Here is an 18,569-nt window from a genome sequence, read left to right on the forward strand (position 1 = left end):
GCAGCAATGTGCAAACGGAGCTGTTCCGTTAATCCACACCAGGCGGCGCTAGTCGGCCGTTCCTGGGTGCGCAACAGGCAACTTGGGATCGCCGACGAAATATCAGCGAGTTGATTTGCAAAATGAACCGGAATTACAAATGCAGTAGTGCTGAAAAATGTAATTGGGTTAAATTACTTAAATTACAATTAAGAGTAAATGATGTCGTTTGTTTTCAAGGAATAAACCTGTAATAGCAATACTTTCTATTGGATACTATTGACTGATAAATAAGTATGTCGAGTGATTTTGATTTTATATATACAGATTCGAAGTTGGTTAAATTAGTTTTATTAAAACCTCACGAAAGTCATATTTGTATGAACACATGTTTCATTTCAAGCCGATCTGCGTGATTTGCAGTCTGTCCATGGGATGGAGGCCAGCTCACACTGACCCTGCACTAAATGCAGAAATGTAAAATGGATGGACTGATGGATGATGGAACTCAAGACACTATAACTCACTAAGCCAGTGATTCCCAAAGTGTGGGGCGCGGAGTCATGACGGGGGGGCAAGAGACCTGGGGGAAAGTCGTACAGAACTGATGTTCACCATCGGAGTAATTTTCACGGCGGAACAGAGAATTCACCCTTAGCGACCTGATCATTCACTGCTATCAGCAGGGACGGGTTATGGGTTGTGGGGGGGGCCCTGGGCAAAACGTTCGCGACTGAGATCATAGACATGCTGAACGGGACGGAAGTGTCTCAGGAACGGAGCTTATTGGTCAATTTTTGTTGTGTCCTCAAATTTGAAGAACGTCAGCGCCTCTGATTGGCTTTCTTTTGTTTATCTTGCAGCGATTGGATGGCTACGGAGGAACCCCGCAATTCTACTGGTCAGGCGGAAAATTCAAACGGGGAGGCGTAGCTACTGGTGTGAACCCAGTTCTTCGGCTGTGTCGGATGGTGAAGGCGGTGATGCAGGCGTTGTGTTTAGTTTTATTCCGGTACCTTTTAACGGGAAAAAAAATGACAGTCGCGTTTATGTAGCATGGCGTTGGAAATTTTTTTTATATAGGCGCTGACTGATAGCTGTTTTTAAAAGGCACGTGAAACATGTCTCTCTCTGGGAGCGCTTTCGTGGATTGTAGCCCGAATGGATTCCACACCGGCGATAGGAACAAGGAGAACCGGAGTGCGACGGCCGTGCTCAGCTTAGTCCAGTTCGCACGGCCCCCTTTCCTGAGTTTCGGGACCGTTAAGCTGGGCTCCTCCAAGTCGGCGCTTCTGCACATCGAAAACCCGAATGAATACTTAGCGGATGTGAAAGTGGACCGTGTCCCCTCCAGTAAAGGCTTCTCTGCTGATCAGACCCAATTCACTGTCCAGGTAAGGGGCTGATGCGGTGTTATTACTCGGTATGTAACTCCAACCAACTAGTTTACTAGTAAGCACGTCGATGTGTGTTAACTTTCGGCGTTTATCAGCTGTTCCTTTCAGGTGTTGTGTTTAGTTTACGTAGTTGCATTTTCCTGGTTGATTTAGCAATGCAGCCTGCCGTTAATGCGCTTTTCGGTGAATGTTGTCGTAGAGTCTGTAGTTTGTCTGACTGAACTGTCTTATCCACACAGAAATAACTTTGTTGATAATTAAAAGGAAGTGTAGCGCGTATGAACGGGCATTTCCCCACATCAGCGATGAGTAACACTTTGTGTTCATGTAGCCAACTGGAGATGTGACTTTGACAATTACCTGGACCCCAGTGGAAGAAGGTGGTGTGAGGGAGCTTGTGGTCATCACAGTGAATGACGTTGTCAAGCATCAAGCCATTTTGCTCGGGAAAGCAGAAGCTCAAAAGAAGAAAAAGGTATTGACTGTAATTTTAGCTCATATATTATAAACAAATGCATGGTATGCAGATAAACATTCATTTAAATTTTTTTGTGGCCTTGTCTTGCAGAAGAGTTTATGGGATTCCATTAAAAACAAGAAAGCGAGTGATCTTTCGGGACCACGAAAAGGAAAGGCAGCTGATCTTTCTCTGAAAAGCGCAGGCAACAAAACATTCCATGTGTCCCGACAATCTCAGTACAAGAAGACCAGGGTGCGAGGACCCCTTGAACCTTTTAACCAAGACCCCGTGGTTCCCAAGAAGGTGTCAGTCCTGCCGCCATCTGTGACTGTTCAGGATGAGCAGTTGCTGCGGAAGAGCCTCACGCCAACCTCTCTTCAGTCGCCCCGTGTGAAGTCTGGCAAAATGAACCAGGAAAATCTTTTCCCGTTCAACAGAGACTCACCGGTTGTTCTTCTCGTCCCTGCTGCCACCCTTGTTGATGTTGCGAGTTCAAATGAAAAGCGACTGAAACGTGTTACTGATTCAGAAGAAGACTCTGTCTGCAGAGATGTTACACGGGTGTTAAACAGGACTCACTCACCCGTTAAACCAACACAATATGTTGTGAACAAGTCAATACTGTGCAGTGAGTCTTGTTCAAGTCCAGCCTCTAATTTGAACAAACAGGGGTCTGATATCAACCAGGCCGTTTTGCCAGGGACACCAGTGTTGTCTATGAGAGATGCTTTGGCAATTATTCAGTCAGATCTAACGCAGTTGGAAAGTCCCCCAAATGCTTGCTCTAGCTTTGAATTCTCAGATTCTCTTGAGTCTTTGAAGGGAAGCAGCGAAATCAGGCAGTTTCATGTTAACTCTGAAGCAATGGGACCAGACATGCTTAATGACACTTCTTCGGAGTTTACACCTGCGAAGCAAAGACTGACTTTCTTTGTGAAGTCAAAGCCCATCTCAGACGACAGACGTGGAAATGAGGAGGAGGACAGCCAGGCTTCTCTGATTTCCAACAAAAATCCATTCACGTCTGTTACGGTAATCAAACAGAAAGGTAATAAAATGCAAGAGACTTGCCCAGAAAAAACGGGAACCTCAAGGCGTCGTCTTTTGGGAAAGACTGTAGAATTGCCACAGGATGACCGGGTGAAACCAAATATTGATGAAGAAAGTGATGTTTGTGTTCTTCCTATTATTGATTCATCTGTTAGCTGTGATGGCAATATAGTAAATTCTCAATCCAGGATGGTGATACCTGGAATTTCTCCAATCAGGTGTGCTAGCACAGATCTGTCCGTCTTGTCTCCAGTGGGCGCTATCCAGTCTTGCAAATCCTCAACTCACCCTTCCAGTCCCAACGTCAAAACCAAGTCTACTGTAAGACCATTAGTAGTGCAGCCGGAAGGATGCGCTGTCAAGCCAGTGCTCTGTACCACTCAGTCTGACGCTGGCCACAAAAAAAGGAAGAGTGACGAGTTTTTGAAGGAGAACTCCGACGATGCAGTTTTCCAAGTGAAAAAGGCCCGTGCATTTCCAGCAACCAAGGAGACAAAACCAGTGGTAGAGAAAAGGCTTGGCGCTAAATCCTCATCACAAAGGCCACAGGCATCAGCGGGTGAGATGATTTTTTCTTAATATACACAAAGCTGCTTTTCCCTGCTTGTAAGTACTGGCTCATTGACATCTTTCTAATATCATGCTTCTGTTGCAGCCACACTGACTTCTCGTTCATCTGCATCTGCAAAATCCACTGTAGGCACGAGCCGTCCCAAGCTTTCAAAGATTTCGAAACCGGTTAACCGGGGTAATACTTTTTATCTAAACTCCTTAACAAAATTGAATTGACTGGTGAACAATGTAATACACAGCTGTAAAGGGAAACGGATGTAATCCTTCCGTAATTGCTTGGTAAAAGATCAGATTCGTGGTTTGCGTTGTTGCCTAGCAAATATTCGTTTGTAAATGTTTTATTATTTTTTTTTTTGGATCTTTGAAGCGCGGCAGCCTGTGAAACCGTTTGGTGTCTCATCACTGAAGACTTCTAAGGTTGTGGCAGTGGCCCAGTCACATCTAACGTTCATAAAGCCAGCGCAAACTGGTATGTGTGGAGTCGGAATAGCTGATGTGCTCTAGGACGGCAAATAATTTGTTCACTCGTGATAATTCAGCTGGTTATTCTGTTTATAAATGTATCTGAGTTTTACCTAAATGAACGCAAGATAATGCCAGGTTGTTGCAATATCAGTGGCAGGCATTTGCAGCTTTCCAAGCAAGTGTAAGTTCAGTTGCTGTCGTGCTGTTTGCTGTTTCTTCGGTAATTGTGAAGGTGATTTGCCCTTTTTTTGCAGTTTTACCACGACACCCATTGCCGTTTGCAGCCAAGAACATGTTCTATGATGAAAGATGGATGGAGAAGCAGGAGAGAGGATTTACGCTGTGGATGAACTATGCTCTCACTCCCGATGAGTTCAAGGTCAACACAGAAGTCACCAAAGGTAGCTTGGAATTGCGATTGACAGCTGTTGCAGGTTCTCTCAAAGATCGGTCCCATGTCAAATCGCCCGGTGCAGTTTTCACACAATGCAGATATAAACTCCATTACGTTTCTGTGACGTCTTAATTTTCTTTCTTCTTCTCCTTTAAGTGAACGCCCTGTCTCTGGCGTTTCAGTCCGATCAGCCTTTCAGCATTTCAAAAGCCCCGACGAAAGAGGAGGTTTCCTTCAGGGCGTACACGGCCCGAAGACGGCTGAACCGCCTCCGCCGGGCTGCTTGTCTGCTCTTCACTTCTGAGTCGATGGTCAAAGCCATACAGAGGCTGGAGCTGGAGGTGGAGGCCCGGAGGCTCCTGGTGCGCAAGGACCGGCACCTGTGGAAGGACATCGGTAAGTGTGGGAGTTTGACGGCTCTTATGTCTTATTCTCAGATTTCCACTCGTATCTCTCCTTGACTGGTAACCTCCTTATGTTTAATTCCTCAAACAAAAACATGGTTTATTTTTAGATCTACTAATTAGGTAAAAAGCTGTTATAGAATATAACTTAGTCAATAAATTCAGGGAAGGACTTAAATGTGTCTCTTTTTGAACAAGATATTTTTAATATTGCGCTGAACCTGCATTGTAAATGTTACTGTACATTGTAGTAGGCTAGACTTTACATCCTGTAACGTCTGGTGGTAGCTGCTCCTAGTCTTCAATTTTAAGATCAATTTAACTGTTATGTGGACGTAATTCAAGATCACTTGAAATGTGCTTATTCTAGGGCAACGGCAGAAAGTTCTCAACTGGCTTCTTTCCTACAATCCTCTTTGGCTGAGGATTGGACTTGAGGTATCGTGTGACACATTTTCTTTGTATTTTTAAATGAAAAGATGGTGATTTGTGTAGGTGTTTGTTCTCATTCTCTTTACTCCTTTCCAGACCATTTTTGGAGAGTTGATTCCTTTAGAGAGTAATAATGACGTCATGGGACTGGCCCTGTTCATCCTCCGCCGACTGCTGTGGAATCCAGACATTGCTGCTGAATTCAGGCATCCGAAAGTTCCTCACCTGTACCGTGATGGTAATGTGTATAGTGTGTCGTTTCCTTGACTGAAACACACAAGTCGCTTTGAGTCATGCTGTTACTAATGCCTGTTAATTGCTATTGACCAGGTCATGAGGATGCCCTGTCCTCTTTCACGTTGAAGAAGCTTCTTCTCCTAGTCTGCTTTCTCGATAAAGCGAAGGAATCCAAAATTATTGAGCATGACCCATGCTTATTTTGCATGGATGCTGAATTCAAGGTAGGGAAGGATCTGTGTTTTATTGGACGTTAAGATGCATAGAGTAAATTTAAAAGTTTGTAGAAAACTTGTAGCAGATCACTTTGACCATTACCTACCTTTTCCTTTTGCTAACCTATGATGATTTCCTGTCTTTTTTTTTCATTCATGTCTTGCAGACTAGTAAGGATCTGCTGTTGGCATTTTCAAGAGACTTTCTTAGTGGTGAGGGAATTCTTCCTCGGCACCTGGGTTACATGGGCCTGCCCGTTTGCCATGTCCAGACGGCCCTGGATGAATTCGACTTTGCGGTGAAGAACCTGGCTGTTGATTTGAGATGTGGAATACGGCTGGTGTGAGTGTCTCTGCTGTAAACGTGCTTTCGATTCTGTTAGCTGTCATATGAAAGTCGTATTGCATAATTTGATGCACTTGTATTAGATTTTATGCATTGTTATATTTTAGAAATGCATTTCATGCATTAGCTTTGCAGCAGTTATAAGACCATGATATTTTCTTAATAGAACTGAATATACACAAAATGTGTAAAATTGTTGAATTCCGTGTGAGCTCCTCATTTCTAGCCACTCCCTGTTCACATACACAGGAGAGTTATGGAGCTTTTCACCCAAAACTGGAGCCTCTCTCAGAAGCTAAGGGTACCTGCCATAAGTCGCCTTCAGAAGGTACACAATGTTGACATTGCGCTGCAGGTGCTGAAAGACAGAGGTGTTGACCTGAAGGACGAGCATGGTAAGTATGGACTTGTCGTCTTGGGACGGTGCTTAGCCTTTACATTTACGGCTGCTTTTAATTTTGATTTCCATTGTTTTTATGTATCCATGTTTTTTTTTTCTTTTAATTTGCATTGTGTGTGTTTTTTTTTTTTTTTTTTTTTTTTTGTGAAAATGTAATTAAAATTGCTACACCAAACCATAAGGCTGTGCCGTAATTGCAGGCGGAGCCATTGACTCAAGAGATGTTGTGGATGGACACAGAGAGAAGTCAATAACTCTGCTGTGGAAAATCATCTTTGCTTTTCAGGTATTATACTGATGTCTGTTCATTTACTCCCAATGATTCTACGGTTAGCTCTTTTAACCAGCTTGGGACACTGACTAATGACACTTTTTTGCATTTTACTTAACAAATAATCTAGTACAATGTTTATGCCCCGGCGAGTAACTGCTTCAACTCGTAAAGGGAAGCTCAGTGTTCTCCTGATTGTGGTTTACTGTGTGTCTGTTGTTGAAATCAGGAATGTTTGGTGTCTGTTTATTTGCATGTGGTTTGTTACTGCTTTCGGATTCTGAAGTGTGTAAGCTAGTAAATAGGCAAAGGCAATGAAATACATTGTATGGACACAAGTATTGGGACACAGCCTCTTAAACGTTGAATTCAGGTGTATCATTCAGACCTTTCACCACAGATGTGTAAAATCACGTAACCATGCAGACAAGGTTCATTTGTGAAAGAATGAGTCATTCTGAAGAGTTCAGTGAATTAAAATGTCACAGGATGCCTCCTCTGCAGTGTCAGTGTGTGTGGTTTCTTCCTTGCTAGACATTTCACCGTCAACTGTAAATGGTTTTATTGCAATTGTTATTTTATTGTAAAATAACAGAGCAGTGTTGCTGAGGTGCTTAGCGTGTCTGATGTGTTGACTCAGTATCTGCTCCAAACCTTCTCTGGTGTGAATGCCAGCATGAAAACTGTGCGTCGGGAGTTTTACGGAATGGGCTTCCATGGCCGAGAGGGAGGCTGACTCCTTATTGATGCCTATGGATTTTGACTGGGGTGTCATAGAAGTTCTTGTAGGTGTAATGGCCAGGTGACCCAAGTTTTTTGTCCATAAAGTGTATCGCCAGGGTTTGTATGCTTGCTGCTTTGGTTTTTATCACTTGAAATAAAATGACATAGAAAGTTACATGTACAATGCAACGTCTGAACTGTTTTAATGATTATATTTGTAAGTCATTGCAAATTCTATATCAGGATACTGTGTCTGATTACACTGGATTAGATATTTTGAGTTAGTTCCAAATTACTGAAACTTACAAGAAAATATTTAGACTCGGTTACTTCTGTTATCATGCTAATTCTGTGTAATTATTCCAAGGTGGATGTTTTGCTTGATGAAGATAAACTCAAAGAAGAAATTGATTTCCTTCACCGAATGTGGAGAAGCAAAGAGGAACTAGCTGCATGGAAGCAGCACAGGAATGTGGTGCCAAAGGCCCTGCAAGCCAAATGTGAAGAGAGTGCTGCAAAACTGACACTGTTGATGGACTGGGTCAATGCCGTTTGTGCATTTTACAACTTAAAGGTACCTTTATTTCATTTTCACTAATGTACCAAGTGTACTGTGTACGAAACAAGAATTATCCAGATGAGCAAACTAATTGCACTTGACCTGTTTTCTGTGCAAGTGCTTGACTGAATTCTTACTGCTTCCAGGCAGAGAATTTCACCGTGTCGTTCTCAGATGGGCGGCTTCTTTGTCACCTCCTCCACCACTATCACCCCTGCCACCTTCCCCTGGACGCCATTTACCAAAGTACAACACAGACCGTAGAGTGTGACCAACGTGGGAGAGTTGGGTTGGACTGTTCATTTAGTGATTCAGACAGCTCTTTCAACAATGACCCTGGTATGCACAATGTTAACTTACACTGTTGGTAATATTCATGCTTCACTTGGAACTTAGGAATGTATGCAAGTGTTGTATCATTTTCATAACAGGCGCTTCATTGGATTGCAAAGAGCTTCTGGAGAATGAGAGAAGAAATTTCCAACTGTTGCATGCTGCTGTGACTTCTCTGGGAGGGGTTCCAGCCATGATAGCGCCAACTGATATGTCAAACACGATTCCAAATGAAAAAGTTGGTATTTCACTGCACATCATTCTGGTCCATTTCGGGTTTTGGATTGCAACCTGACTGTTCCTTTCACTCCCGTATATTCAGTTTAATTTTATAAACGTTTTCATAAATTTTAGATGGCTCTTTAGGATGTAAAGCCAGCGTATCTTTTTTCAGGTGGTGACATGCTACCTGTCTTTCCTTTGTGCCCGGCTCTTGGACCTGCGGGCCGAGAGCAGAGCTGCGTGGGTCATTCAGAGAACTTGGAGGAAATACAGGCTAAAAATCCAGAGGAGGCTCCTCAAGGTACCGCAGAGCTGCAGCTCACCACTTTTTGAGAAGCCATTTATTCGGCTTGGTTAAGCTTCCGTTTCTCACTTCGACCTGCCTCACAGGAAAAGAATGTGGCTGCTGCCAAGATACAGGTGGCCGTCAAGAAGTTCCTGTTGAGACGCCGTGAGGAGAGACTTCACGCTTCAGCAATAGTCCTTCAGGCTGCTTGGCGTGGCCACTTAGTACGGCAAGAGATTAGACAGCAGAGGATGGAGAAGCTTCGGATTGTGCAAGATTCTGCCGCAGTAGTCATCCAAGTACGGTCAAACTCATGTTAGCTGTTCAACAAAAGTAGCAAGAAAATGTTTTTACATTGGCTAATATTCTCTTTTGATAAGACACTTTCTGAGCCTTAATGCAGTCACTTCTGTGCTCTTCCCAACCTGCTCTTTGTCCTCACTTTCACGTAGGCGGAATGGAGGAGGTATTCGGCTGTGAAACGCTTTCAGAGGCTGAGGCACCATGCCGTCGTGATCCAAGCTCGTGTGCGGATGAAGGTTGCCGCGGCTGCCTTCAGACGGCTTCGGCGGGCAGTGTTGACGTTCCAGCAACGCAGAAAGGCCTCTCTGCTTGCGAAAGAGCACCGTCAGCGATACCTCTCTTTAAGGAATGCGGCTATTACCATTCAAAAAAGCTTCAGAAGGTGGAAGGTTCTGTCGTCCATAAGGAGGAGCAACGCGGCTGTAGTTATACAGACTGCATTCCGGAAATGGCACGCACAGAATAGGACCCGTCAAGCTGCAGCAGCCTTGAGAATACAGTCGTGGTACAGAATGCTCGTGTGCTGTCGACGGTATGCGAAAGTGCTCCGGAAAGCAGTAATCATACAGGCATGGTATAGAGGTTTCAAAGAGAGGAAAACCTACTGGATACTAAAACAGCAGCATTCTAGTGCGTCTGTCATCCAAAGAACATTCAAGGCCTTTGCTCTGAGGAGCCGCTTTTTGGAGGTCAGACGCGCTACGCTGATCATCCAGCATTGGTACAGAGCTTGTAGACGGAAGCAGAGGGAGAGATTACAGTACCTGAAAATGAAAGCTGCTGCAGTTATCCTGCAAGCAGCATACCGTGGACATGTCGCACGCAAAGAGAGGCACTTCCAGCACAAGGCAGCGGTAGTAATTCAAGCGGCGTTTAGAATGTCTTTGGCCCGCAAAAGGTTCTTCTTGTTGAGGAGAGCTGTCAGAGACATACAACGCCGCTATAGGGCTAAACTTTCGGGTGAGAAACAGAGAATGGAATATGTGGCTCTTCGGCATTCCGCCATTAAACTTCAAGCTTTGTGGCGAGGCAGAGTTGAAAGGAGGAGGATTGAGAGGTTGCACAAAGCTGCAGTCTTGATACAGTCACATTTCCGCAGGTGCTCCATCCAGTTGCAGTTCAGATTGAAGAGGAGAGCAGCTTTGGTGCTGCAGGATAAGTTTAGGGCGTACATCTTTGGAAGAAACGTACGACAGCAGTACCTGGAGAAGAGAGCAGCGATCATTACTTTGCAGGCTGGATTTCGTGGAATGAAGGTCAGACAGGAGATGAAGGAAAAGCATAGAGCAGCCAGCCTAATTCAGGCTAAATTTAAGGCCTTTATTTATAAGCGCAATTTCATGTTACTCAGAAGAGCAACTGTAGTTGTCCAGCAACACTTTCGGACACATCTATTGGGTCAACATCAACAGCGGCAATATAATCGACTACGACAAGCAGCTGTCAAGCTCCAGGCATCTTACAGGGGGTATAAGGTTAGAAGAGATCTAATGCGCAGGCACAGAGCTTCATCTGTAATTCAAGCATATTTTAGAATGTATAAAGCTAGGATGTCTTTCAATGCAGCCAGATTTGCAGCTGTTGTTATACAGCAACGCTACAGGGCTTGGATGGAAGGAAGATGCCAACGTGAGTGGTACTTGAGGAGAAAGGAATCAGCCGTTGTGATACAATCATCTTTCAGGGGCTTAAAAGCCCGTCTCCAGGTAAAGGAGATGCACAAAGCTGCAACTGTCATCCAAGCATGTTACCGCAGACACAAGCAGGTCGCTCAGTTTAACAAGCTGCGCTGGGCTGCGTCTGTCATCAGACAAAGGTTCAAAGCCACTCAGCTGAAAAATGCCCAAGTTCGGAAATATGAAGCCATGAAAAATGCAGCGGTCCGCATACAGTCTGCATTCCGTGGCATGAAATCTAGGCGGCGAGTGCGAGAGATGCAAGACGCTGCCAGAATAATTCAAAGACGTTATGCCGCTTACAACATGCGCAAGAGGTACCTTCAAGTAAAGGCAGCCGCTGTCAAAATTCAACAGCAGTACCGGGCTCATCTTGCTGCGAGAATTCAACAGCAGCGGTATCAGTCTTTAGTCACTGCATCGGTCACTATACAGGCTGCATATAGAGGAATGAAAGTCAGGAAGGAATTGCAAAGAATGCGCCAATCGGCAACTGTGATTCAGGCTTATTTCAGAATGTACCGGGAGAGGACGCCCTTCATAGCGGCCAAGTTGGCTGCGGTGGTGATACAGCGACATTACCGGTGTCATCTGGAAGGAAAGCGCGTCAGAGAAGACTTCTTGAAACTTCAGCACAGTGCTGTGATGATCCAGGCGGCCTTCAGAGGAAAACGGGCGAGATGTGAGATTAGGAGGATGCACTCCGCTGCCCTTGTGATTCAAGGCTGTTTCAGGATGCAGCAGTGTTATACCCAGTTCCAAAAACTGCGTTGGGCTGCGAGAGTCATTCAGCAAAGGTACAGGGCTTCCAGAATGAGGAATTTGCTAATGCAGGAGTACAGGGTGAAGAAAACGTCAGCAAACATAATCCAGTTAGCGTTCCGTAATTACAAAGCTAGGCAGCAGATTAAAACCATGCACAAAGCAGCCACTTCCATCCAGAGACGTTTCCGGACTTTCAGGACCCGGAAACGCTTCTTGTCACTCCGAGCAGCTGCTATAGTTATCCAGCTTCGATATAAAGCTTTCATGGCTGCCAGAAGCATGCGTGCAGAATACCTGGCGACGCGTACTGCCACCATAACAATCCAAGCAGCCTTCAGAGGAGTAAAAGCTCGCCGACAGCTGCTAAGGGAGCGCAAAGCAGCCACAGTTATACAGGTTGCAGTTCGAAAGCACCAAGCCAGAAGCTTTTATAGAAGGTTGCAGTGGGCAGCAGATGTGGTCCGACGACGTTACCGGGCCAATACACTGATGATTAAGGAGAAGCAAAACCTAGCAGTAAAAAAGCAGGCTGCCATTTGCATTCAGGCTGCTTTCCGTGGCATGAAGGCTAGGCAGAGGTTCGCACGAATGCGCAGTGCTGCCTGCACCCTGCAGAAAGTGTTTAGAGCGCGCGCTGCCCGTAAGCAGTACCTTTCCTTGAAATCCGCTGTCCTTGCCGTGCAGCTGCAATACCGTGCAGTTGCTGCTGGTAGAAGACAAAGAGAACTCTACATCCATGTGCGCGGTGCTGCCCTAACTTTACAGGCAGCGTACCGAGGGTGGCGGACGAGGCAGGTGATTCGCCGGCGACATGCGGCAGCCGCTCTCATCCAATCACTGTTTAGAAGACACAGAGAAGTGATAAAATACCAGGCAATGAGGCTGTCAGCTCTCATCATTCAGCAGCATTACAGATCGTATCTGCAAGTCAAGGAAGAAAGAGCTAAATTTTTACAACTGAGAAACGCAGCCGTATCTATTCAGGCAGCGTTCAGGAGGCGGAGAGTCCAGAAAAAGCTGGCTGGATTGCATAGAGCGGCCACACTGATACAAGCTACCTTCAGGATGCATCAGCAGAGGGTGCTTTTTGTGAGATTACGCTGGGCGGCCACAGTTTTGCAGCAAAGGCTGCGAGCGCAGAAACTTGGAGATCTTCAGTTGGAGAAGTACATGAGAATGAAAAGGGCCGCCACTTGCCTTCAGGCTTCATTCCGTGGCGCGAAAGCAAGGCGACTAGCGAAGGAAAAAAGAGCCGCTCGTTTAATTCAGTCGTTCCTTCAAATGAGTGTGGATCGGCGCCGGTTTCTGCGCTGCCGGAATGCTGCGGTGGTCATCCAGTCGACATTCAGGGGTCACTACACCCGCAATCAGTTCAGAAAAATGCAGTCTTCCTCTCTTGTGATACAAAGATGGTACAGGTCTTGCAAGAAGACCCAGAAACTGAGGGCTGACTACCTCTCCATTAGGCAAGCAGCAGTTGCACTGCAGAGTGCTTATCGTGGCCTGCAGGCAAGGAGAATGGCGAAGTCTGAACTGTCAGCGGTGAAGATCCAGTCAGTGATGCGCATGCTCCCGTATCGCAAGAGCTTTTTGCATCTCCGCTCAAATGTTGTGAAGATACAGGCCAGCTACAAGATGTGTGTGGATAGGAGGCGCTTTTTAGGCTATCGAATGGCGGCGATAACTCTCCAAAGGCGTTTCAGAGCCCGGCAGGAAATGCGAGCACAAAAGGAAGTCTACCTGAAGACTCTGAAGAGTGTCAAGGTCATTCAGGCACAAGTACGAGGACATGTTGAGCGCAAGAAGTTCCTTAAGTGCAAGAAGAGTGCCATTACTATTCAGGTATGTTTTTAGAGTCTTTTCCAAAGCCATCGTAGTTAACTGATTCTGTGTTTTTAGAGGGGTTTTCCAAGGCAAAGTACCCATTAAATGATTACAATTTCAATTTTTTCTTAAACAGGCATTTTATCGTGGATTGGCGCAAAGAAGATATTTCCAGCAGCAGAAGGCATCTGCTACAAGAATCCAAGATTTCTACAGAGCCTATACACTGGGCAGAAAAGACCGGGAAAGGTACATGCAGATGAGGAAATCTGCTGTCCTCATACAGGTGAATATTATGAAATACATTTGTGCATGTTACAATAAAGGCGATAAGCATTATTAAACAAATGCCACTTCAGTGATTAATAGTACATTACAGTTCAGATTGATGCATTTGAGTAAGTTTGTATATACAGCTCTGAAAAAATTGAGACCAAAGCAACATTTTTAGTTATTTTGCAGTTTATAGGAATGCGTCTGAGTAAAATGTAATTTTTTTTACAAACTCCAAACTGACTCTTCATTGCTTCTCATTAATGAAGGATTTCTTCCTTGCTTTATGGATCTTTAAGGGCGTCTTGGAATTTTAGCAGTCCTAACTGTCCTAGCAGTGAACTTCACACCACTTAATGTTTCCTATTCTTTTTGAAGGTCACTTTAGGTCATCCTGTGTTTTATAAGACACTGCCGGTCATCACTTGCATTAGAAAGTTCTTCTGCCCTCTACCTGGCTGGTTTTTGGTCATTCCCAGTGTCTCCTGCTTCACCTTGTTCTTGTGTACTGCTGTCTTTAGAACTTAAGAACTTTAGAAACCAGCAGAACCAGGATTAAAGAACACAATTTTTTTTAAATATCTAACTTTTTTTCTGATATGTATGTATAAATAAGTATTTTGTACTCGTAAATTCATATATAATTGTTGGATTGTGTTGTAATCCAGCATCCTGGTCCCTTTGTAGGCCGGGTATCGTGGCCATCAGGGACGACAGCATGCCAAGCGATGGCGGGCCGCAGTCAAGATTCAGGCCTGGTTTAAAGGAAACCTCGCTCGCCGGAAATTTAGCGCTCAGCGAAATGCCGCTGTAGTGATTCAGTCAGCCTACAGGGGGCACGTGCAGAGACGGGATTTCAAGCTACAGAGCGCGGCCGCTCTGGTTTTACAGAGGCGGTTTCAGGCGCTGCAGAGAGGGAAAGCGGAGAGGGACTCCTTCAGGAAGATGAAGATGGCCACTCTGACCCTTCAAGCATTCGGCAGAGGATGGCTCGCAAGAAGAAGGGTATGTTTCACTCTGAATGAATGGCCTATATGTGCATCAGTGGCGTGACAAAGCCTGTAATAATGAAGCCGATTCCCCTACACCCATAGGTGGAACAAGAGGCTCAAGCATGGAGGGTGAGATGTTTTGCAGCCACAGCATACCATCATCTCTGTGCCATAAAGATCCAGCGGGCCGTTCGAGCACACTGGGCCCTGGAATCAGCCAGAAAGCAGATGTCCTCCTTAATTTGCATTCAGGTATTTGGGAAGAAGCAAAAGCGGCTGGTTTGGGTACCCAGGGCATCTCTCTCTGGTATTTGTGAATCATAATTTTCCTGAATTTGTCCCTAAGTTTTGAAACCTTGTTTTGTCAGAGATGGGTCAGAACGAGGATACAACGGAAACAGTACCTCGAGGACCGAAAGAAACTCATTAAACTGCAGAGGACGGTGCGAATCTGGTTATCTAGACGCCATCGAGCTAGCTCTATCATCCAGCAAGCTGTCAGGAAGTTCTTGACCAAAAGACGCGAGCAGAGAGTGCAGCATGGAATCATAAAACTACAGGTGCTTTTGTTGGCACTCAGACATTATTGGATTTTAACTGCGCTAAAATCTCTTGCAGCTTTCTTGAGCAGAATGTCGTATTTTGTAAATGATTGTTACCCCCTGACTCCTTTTTCAAAAGGCTTTGTGGAGAGGGCATCAATCCCGACAGGTCCACGATACGTCAAAGGTTGTTGCTATGAGACGTCGCTTCAGAAAGATTAACTCGATGGTTAAAGAGGAGGACAAGCTTTGTAACAAGACCTCGACCGCAATCGACTACCTCCTGAGATACAAGCACTTCTCATATATCTTGGCCGCTTTAAAACACCTGGGTCAGTCTTCATTGGTTCTTTGAGAAGAATGAAAAATTAATGTGCTGTCTGAAGCTGAAGTGGTCAGCTTCCATGTTTGGAGAATTGTGGATTGGATTTTGCAGTGTGTTTATTTTTTACCAAATTGTAGCTAGCTAGGTAGTTCATAAATTAAGCACTAAATTATGATTTGAGCATGCATGCACTTTTGAGAATGAGTTAAACTGGAAGACCCTTAATATTTTCATTTTCAGAGACATCAACTAGGCTTTCACCTGAATGCTGTGAGCACCTGGTCAAAAGTGGGGCTACCTTTGTTATATTCACTCTCATAAGGAGCTGCAATCGCAGTGTTCCTTGTATGGAAGTTATCAGCTATGCCATACAAGTGCTCCTCAACTTGTCCAAGGTAACTTTAAGCATCATAGGGAAGTGGGCAGTTTTACTTGTATTGAAATATAAATGAGACAAGTAACCCCTAGGAAGTAAGTGTGTGTGTGTGTGTGAGAGAGAGAGAGACCGTATTAATCACATGAGATATGATGGTATAATTTCCCCTTTTCAGTACGACAAAACTACGGAAGAAGTTTACGGAGTGGAAAATTCAATTGAAACCCTTTTAGAACTGCTGCAGATTTATAGAGAAAGAGCCGGAGACAAAGTGGCTAACAAAGGAGGGAGTATTTTCACCAAGACGTGTGTCCTCCTAACCATTTTGCTACATGACAGGCAGAGAGCTTCCGTAAGTCACTTGGATTAGATTTATGATTGTTTGTTGTCGTTTTCCCCCCTTTAGACCCCCACCTCACCCTTTTTTCCCCCGTCTTTAGGAGGTAAGAAACCTACCCAAAGCGGTGGACCGAATTAGCAGCATCTATCGTCTCACCATTCGGAAACACAAAAAAGATGCCGAACGGACGGTCATGAAGCAAAGGATGAACGCCTCCCTCAATGGCAGCTTCTTTGCTCAGACGCCGGCTCACAAAACGAAACCAGTTCCAAGGTAAGTGTGAAACAAATTTCATGGTTAAAGCTGTTAGGACAGTTTTTGGCCTGGAGTCCATCACCAGATTGCTCCCGGGGGGTGTTCCATGGACAGTGCGTCATGCACACTGGACAGTGCGTCATGCACACTGGACAGTGCGTCATGCACACTGGACAGTGCGTCATGCACACTGGACACAGCATGCCCCTTAGGTTTACCTGCCAGTGTTAGCTGATGATCCGTCTTTCCATGTTATTCAGATCGGTCACATACCAAGGCCTGATTTAATCCCCCCCCCCATTTGAATGTTAAACAAAATTCAGTCTAACAAATATTGGAGCCCCTCCCCATTTAGATGATTACATTTTCCCTTCCATTTTATGAATCATGAAATACTCCATTTTATGAGTATTTTATAATGCTGTCATGACTTTCGTGTTTCATTTGCATGGTTGTGATGATTCTGTAATCATTCACATTTCTGTTCTTCAGTCTTTTAAAGTACTTTTCTACTTATGTCTGCCATAGGGTTGTAGCATTATACCATGATATCAAAACTGGTCATCATACCATATACATTTGCTGATTAGTGGTATTGGAAAAAAATGTAGCCGAATGGAGAAGCTCACCTGCATATCTCCCACATGTGTGCATATTTCCTCTCACCCAAAAACTCCTTTGGTTTTCATTACTTTAAGGGTAATTTTAACTAATAATAGTTGTGAAATATTGCGTACTGTGAAACTGATCATCCTTGAGTTGTGTTACCATGAAAATCTCATACTGTTCCAATCTTAGTTACGTTGACAATGATTCTGTGAATTGACAAATTCATGTAAACAAAATTTAGAATTCTTTGACCTGCATGACCCATTATCACTATTAAACCTATTTTGATATAAATGGCACACTTTGGGTATAGTCCAGTTTATGTGGTAAACTAATTAGATGTCAGATGTAGTAAACTGATGACATTTTGTTTTCGGGATTATCTTTCAATGTGAAGTATTACTGCCCTCCCACAAGGTGGCAGTATTTCAAATACATTAAAAAAAGATGAGTGCCCTGCATTAACTTTGCATGCTGATTTTTTTAAAATTTTGTTTTAGATTTGCTCCTGACTGGGTCTTGGGAAAAGAGACCATGAGAGAGACAGTGGACCCCCTCCGAGCGATCCAAATGGTCGCAGATGCTTTTGGCATTATGCCTTGAGGTTTGAAACGAGAAATTTGTAAATGCTTCTGTCTTTAAATATATTTTCTTAAAATATTCAACATGATTCGAAAATGCCAATCCAGAAATTTTTAAACGATGTTGCTTTTTAAAAAAAAAAAAAATCGGCAACTCATTTTATATGTGGCCTCCTGTATATAATAAATGACCTTTGAATTATTTTTTACATTTAGTTTATGCATTTTTCTCTGAATTACTGATCACAGGAAAAAATTATTAGCATCTTCCTGCTCTTTTAATTGAGTTACTTCCATTTTATGCCATAAACCAAGTTATTCCTTTAATTACCATTAAAATAATTTCCTTTAAATTCAGTTTGGTTTATTACGCCACAGAGCAAAGCTCATTCTGAGAACACCCCAGTGATTTCAAGAATAATCTAAACACAAAGAATTCTTGTTCAGCCATCTACTGATTCTGGTCAGGGCTGTAGGACGCTTGCAGCCCAGGACATCTGGGGTACGTCCTAGATGGGATGCCACTCCATCTCAGAGCACATAAACACATTTTCAGTTATGAAGATTTAAGATAGTTGGTTGATGATGGAAATTGCTGTACAACTAGTGATGGAACAAGGCTGGAATTATGTGACTGAAAATGGGTTCATCAGGCAGGTGTTTATAAGCTGCATGTGGTGTCAGTATGTCAGTAGCTGATGTCTTCAGGACCTGCCGTTCAGGTCAAATGCCGTTTGAAGGAAGAACACAAGTACCCAGAATTTCAACAGAACTTTTTCTTGGGCAATTTTTATTTGAGAATTAAATAATTAAAATAATATTGCCTGCTGTAAATTAAACTAAGGGTTTTTGTTGCAGAAATCTAAGTTAAAACAATGAGAAAACAGCACTTAAAGTTTCTACCATAATGTCACACCTACATCTGATGAGCCTCGACCTTCACCTAAACCGCCAAGCCTCCG

General features: G+C 44.0%; 1 protein-coding gene across 1 annotated transcript; it reads left to right on the top strand.

The window, feature by feature from the left end:
• The first annotated feature begins 900 nt into the window (after positions 1–900).
• aspm (assembly factor for spindle microtubules) lies at positions 901–17,960 on the top strand. Its single transcript, XM_048976418.1, has 28 exons — positions 901–1,373; positions 1,708–1,851; positions 1,945–3,445; positions 3,542–3,634; positions 3,827–3,928; positions 4,179–4,325; positions 4,475–4,714; positions 5,093–5,160; positions 5,251–5,392; positions 5,485–5,615; positions 5,774–5,949; positions 6,202–6,347; positions 6,553–6,638; positions 7,714–7,920; positions 8,052–8,244; positions 8,337–8,476; positions 8,633–8,761; positions 8,851–9,045; positions 9,199–13,332; positions 13,451–13,600; positions 14,275–14,592; positions 14,682–14,831; positions 14,948–15,139; positions 15,261–15,453; positions 15,687–15,841; positions 15,998–16,174; positions 16,263–16,435; positions 17,527–17,960. The coding sequence occupies exons 1-28, from the start codon at positions 1,101–1,103 to the stop codon at positions 17,627–17,629; spliced, it is 9,858 nt and encodes a 3,285-aa protein (XP_048832375.1). The 5' UTR covers positions 901–1,100; the 3' UTR covers positions 17,630–17,960.
• Positions 17,961–18,569: the final 609 nt, after the last annotated feature.

Source organism: Brienomyrus brachyistius, chromosome 15, assembly GCF_023856365.1.
Source record: "Brienomyrus brachyistius isolate T26 chromosome 15, BBRACH_0.4, whole genome shotgun sequence".
NCBI classification, from domain to species: Eukaryota; Metazoa; Chordata; class Actinopteri; order Osteoglossiformes; family Mormyridae; genus Brienomyrus; species Brienomyrus brachyistius.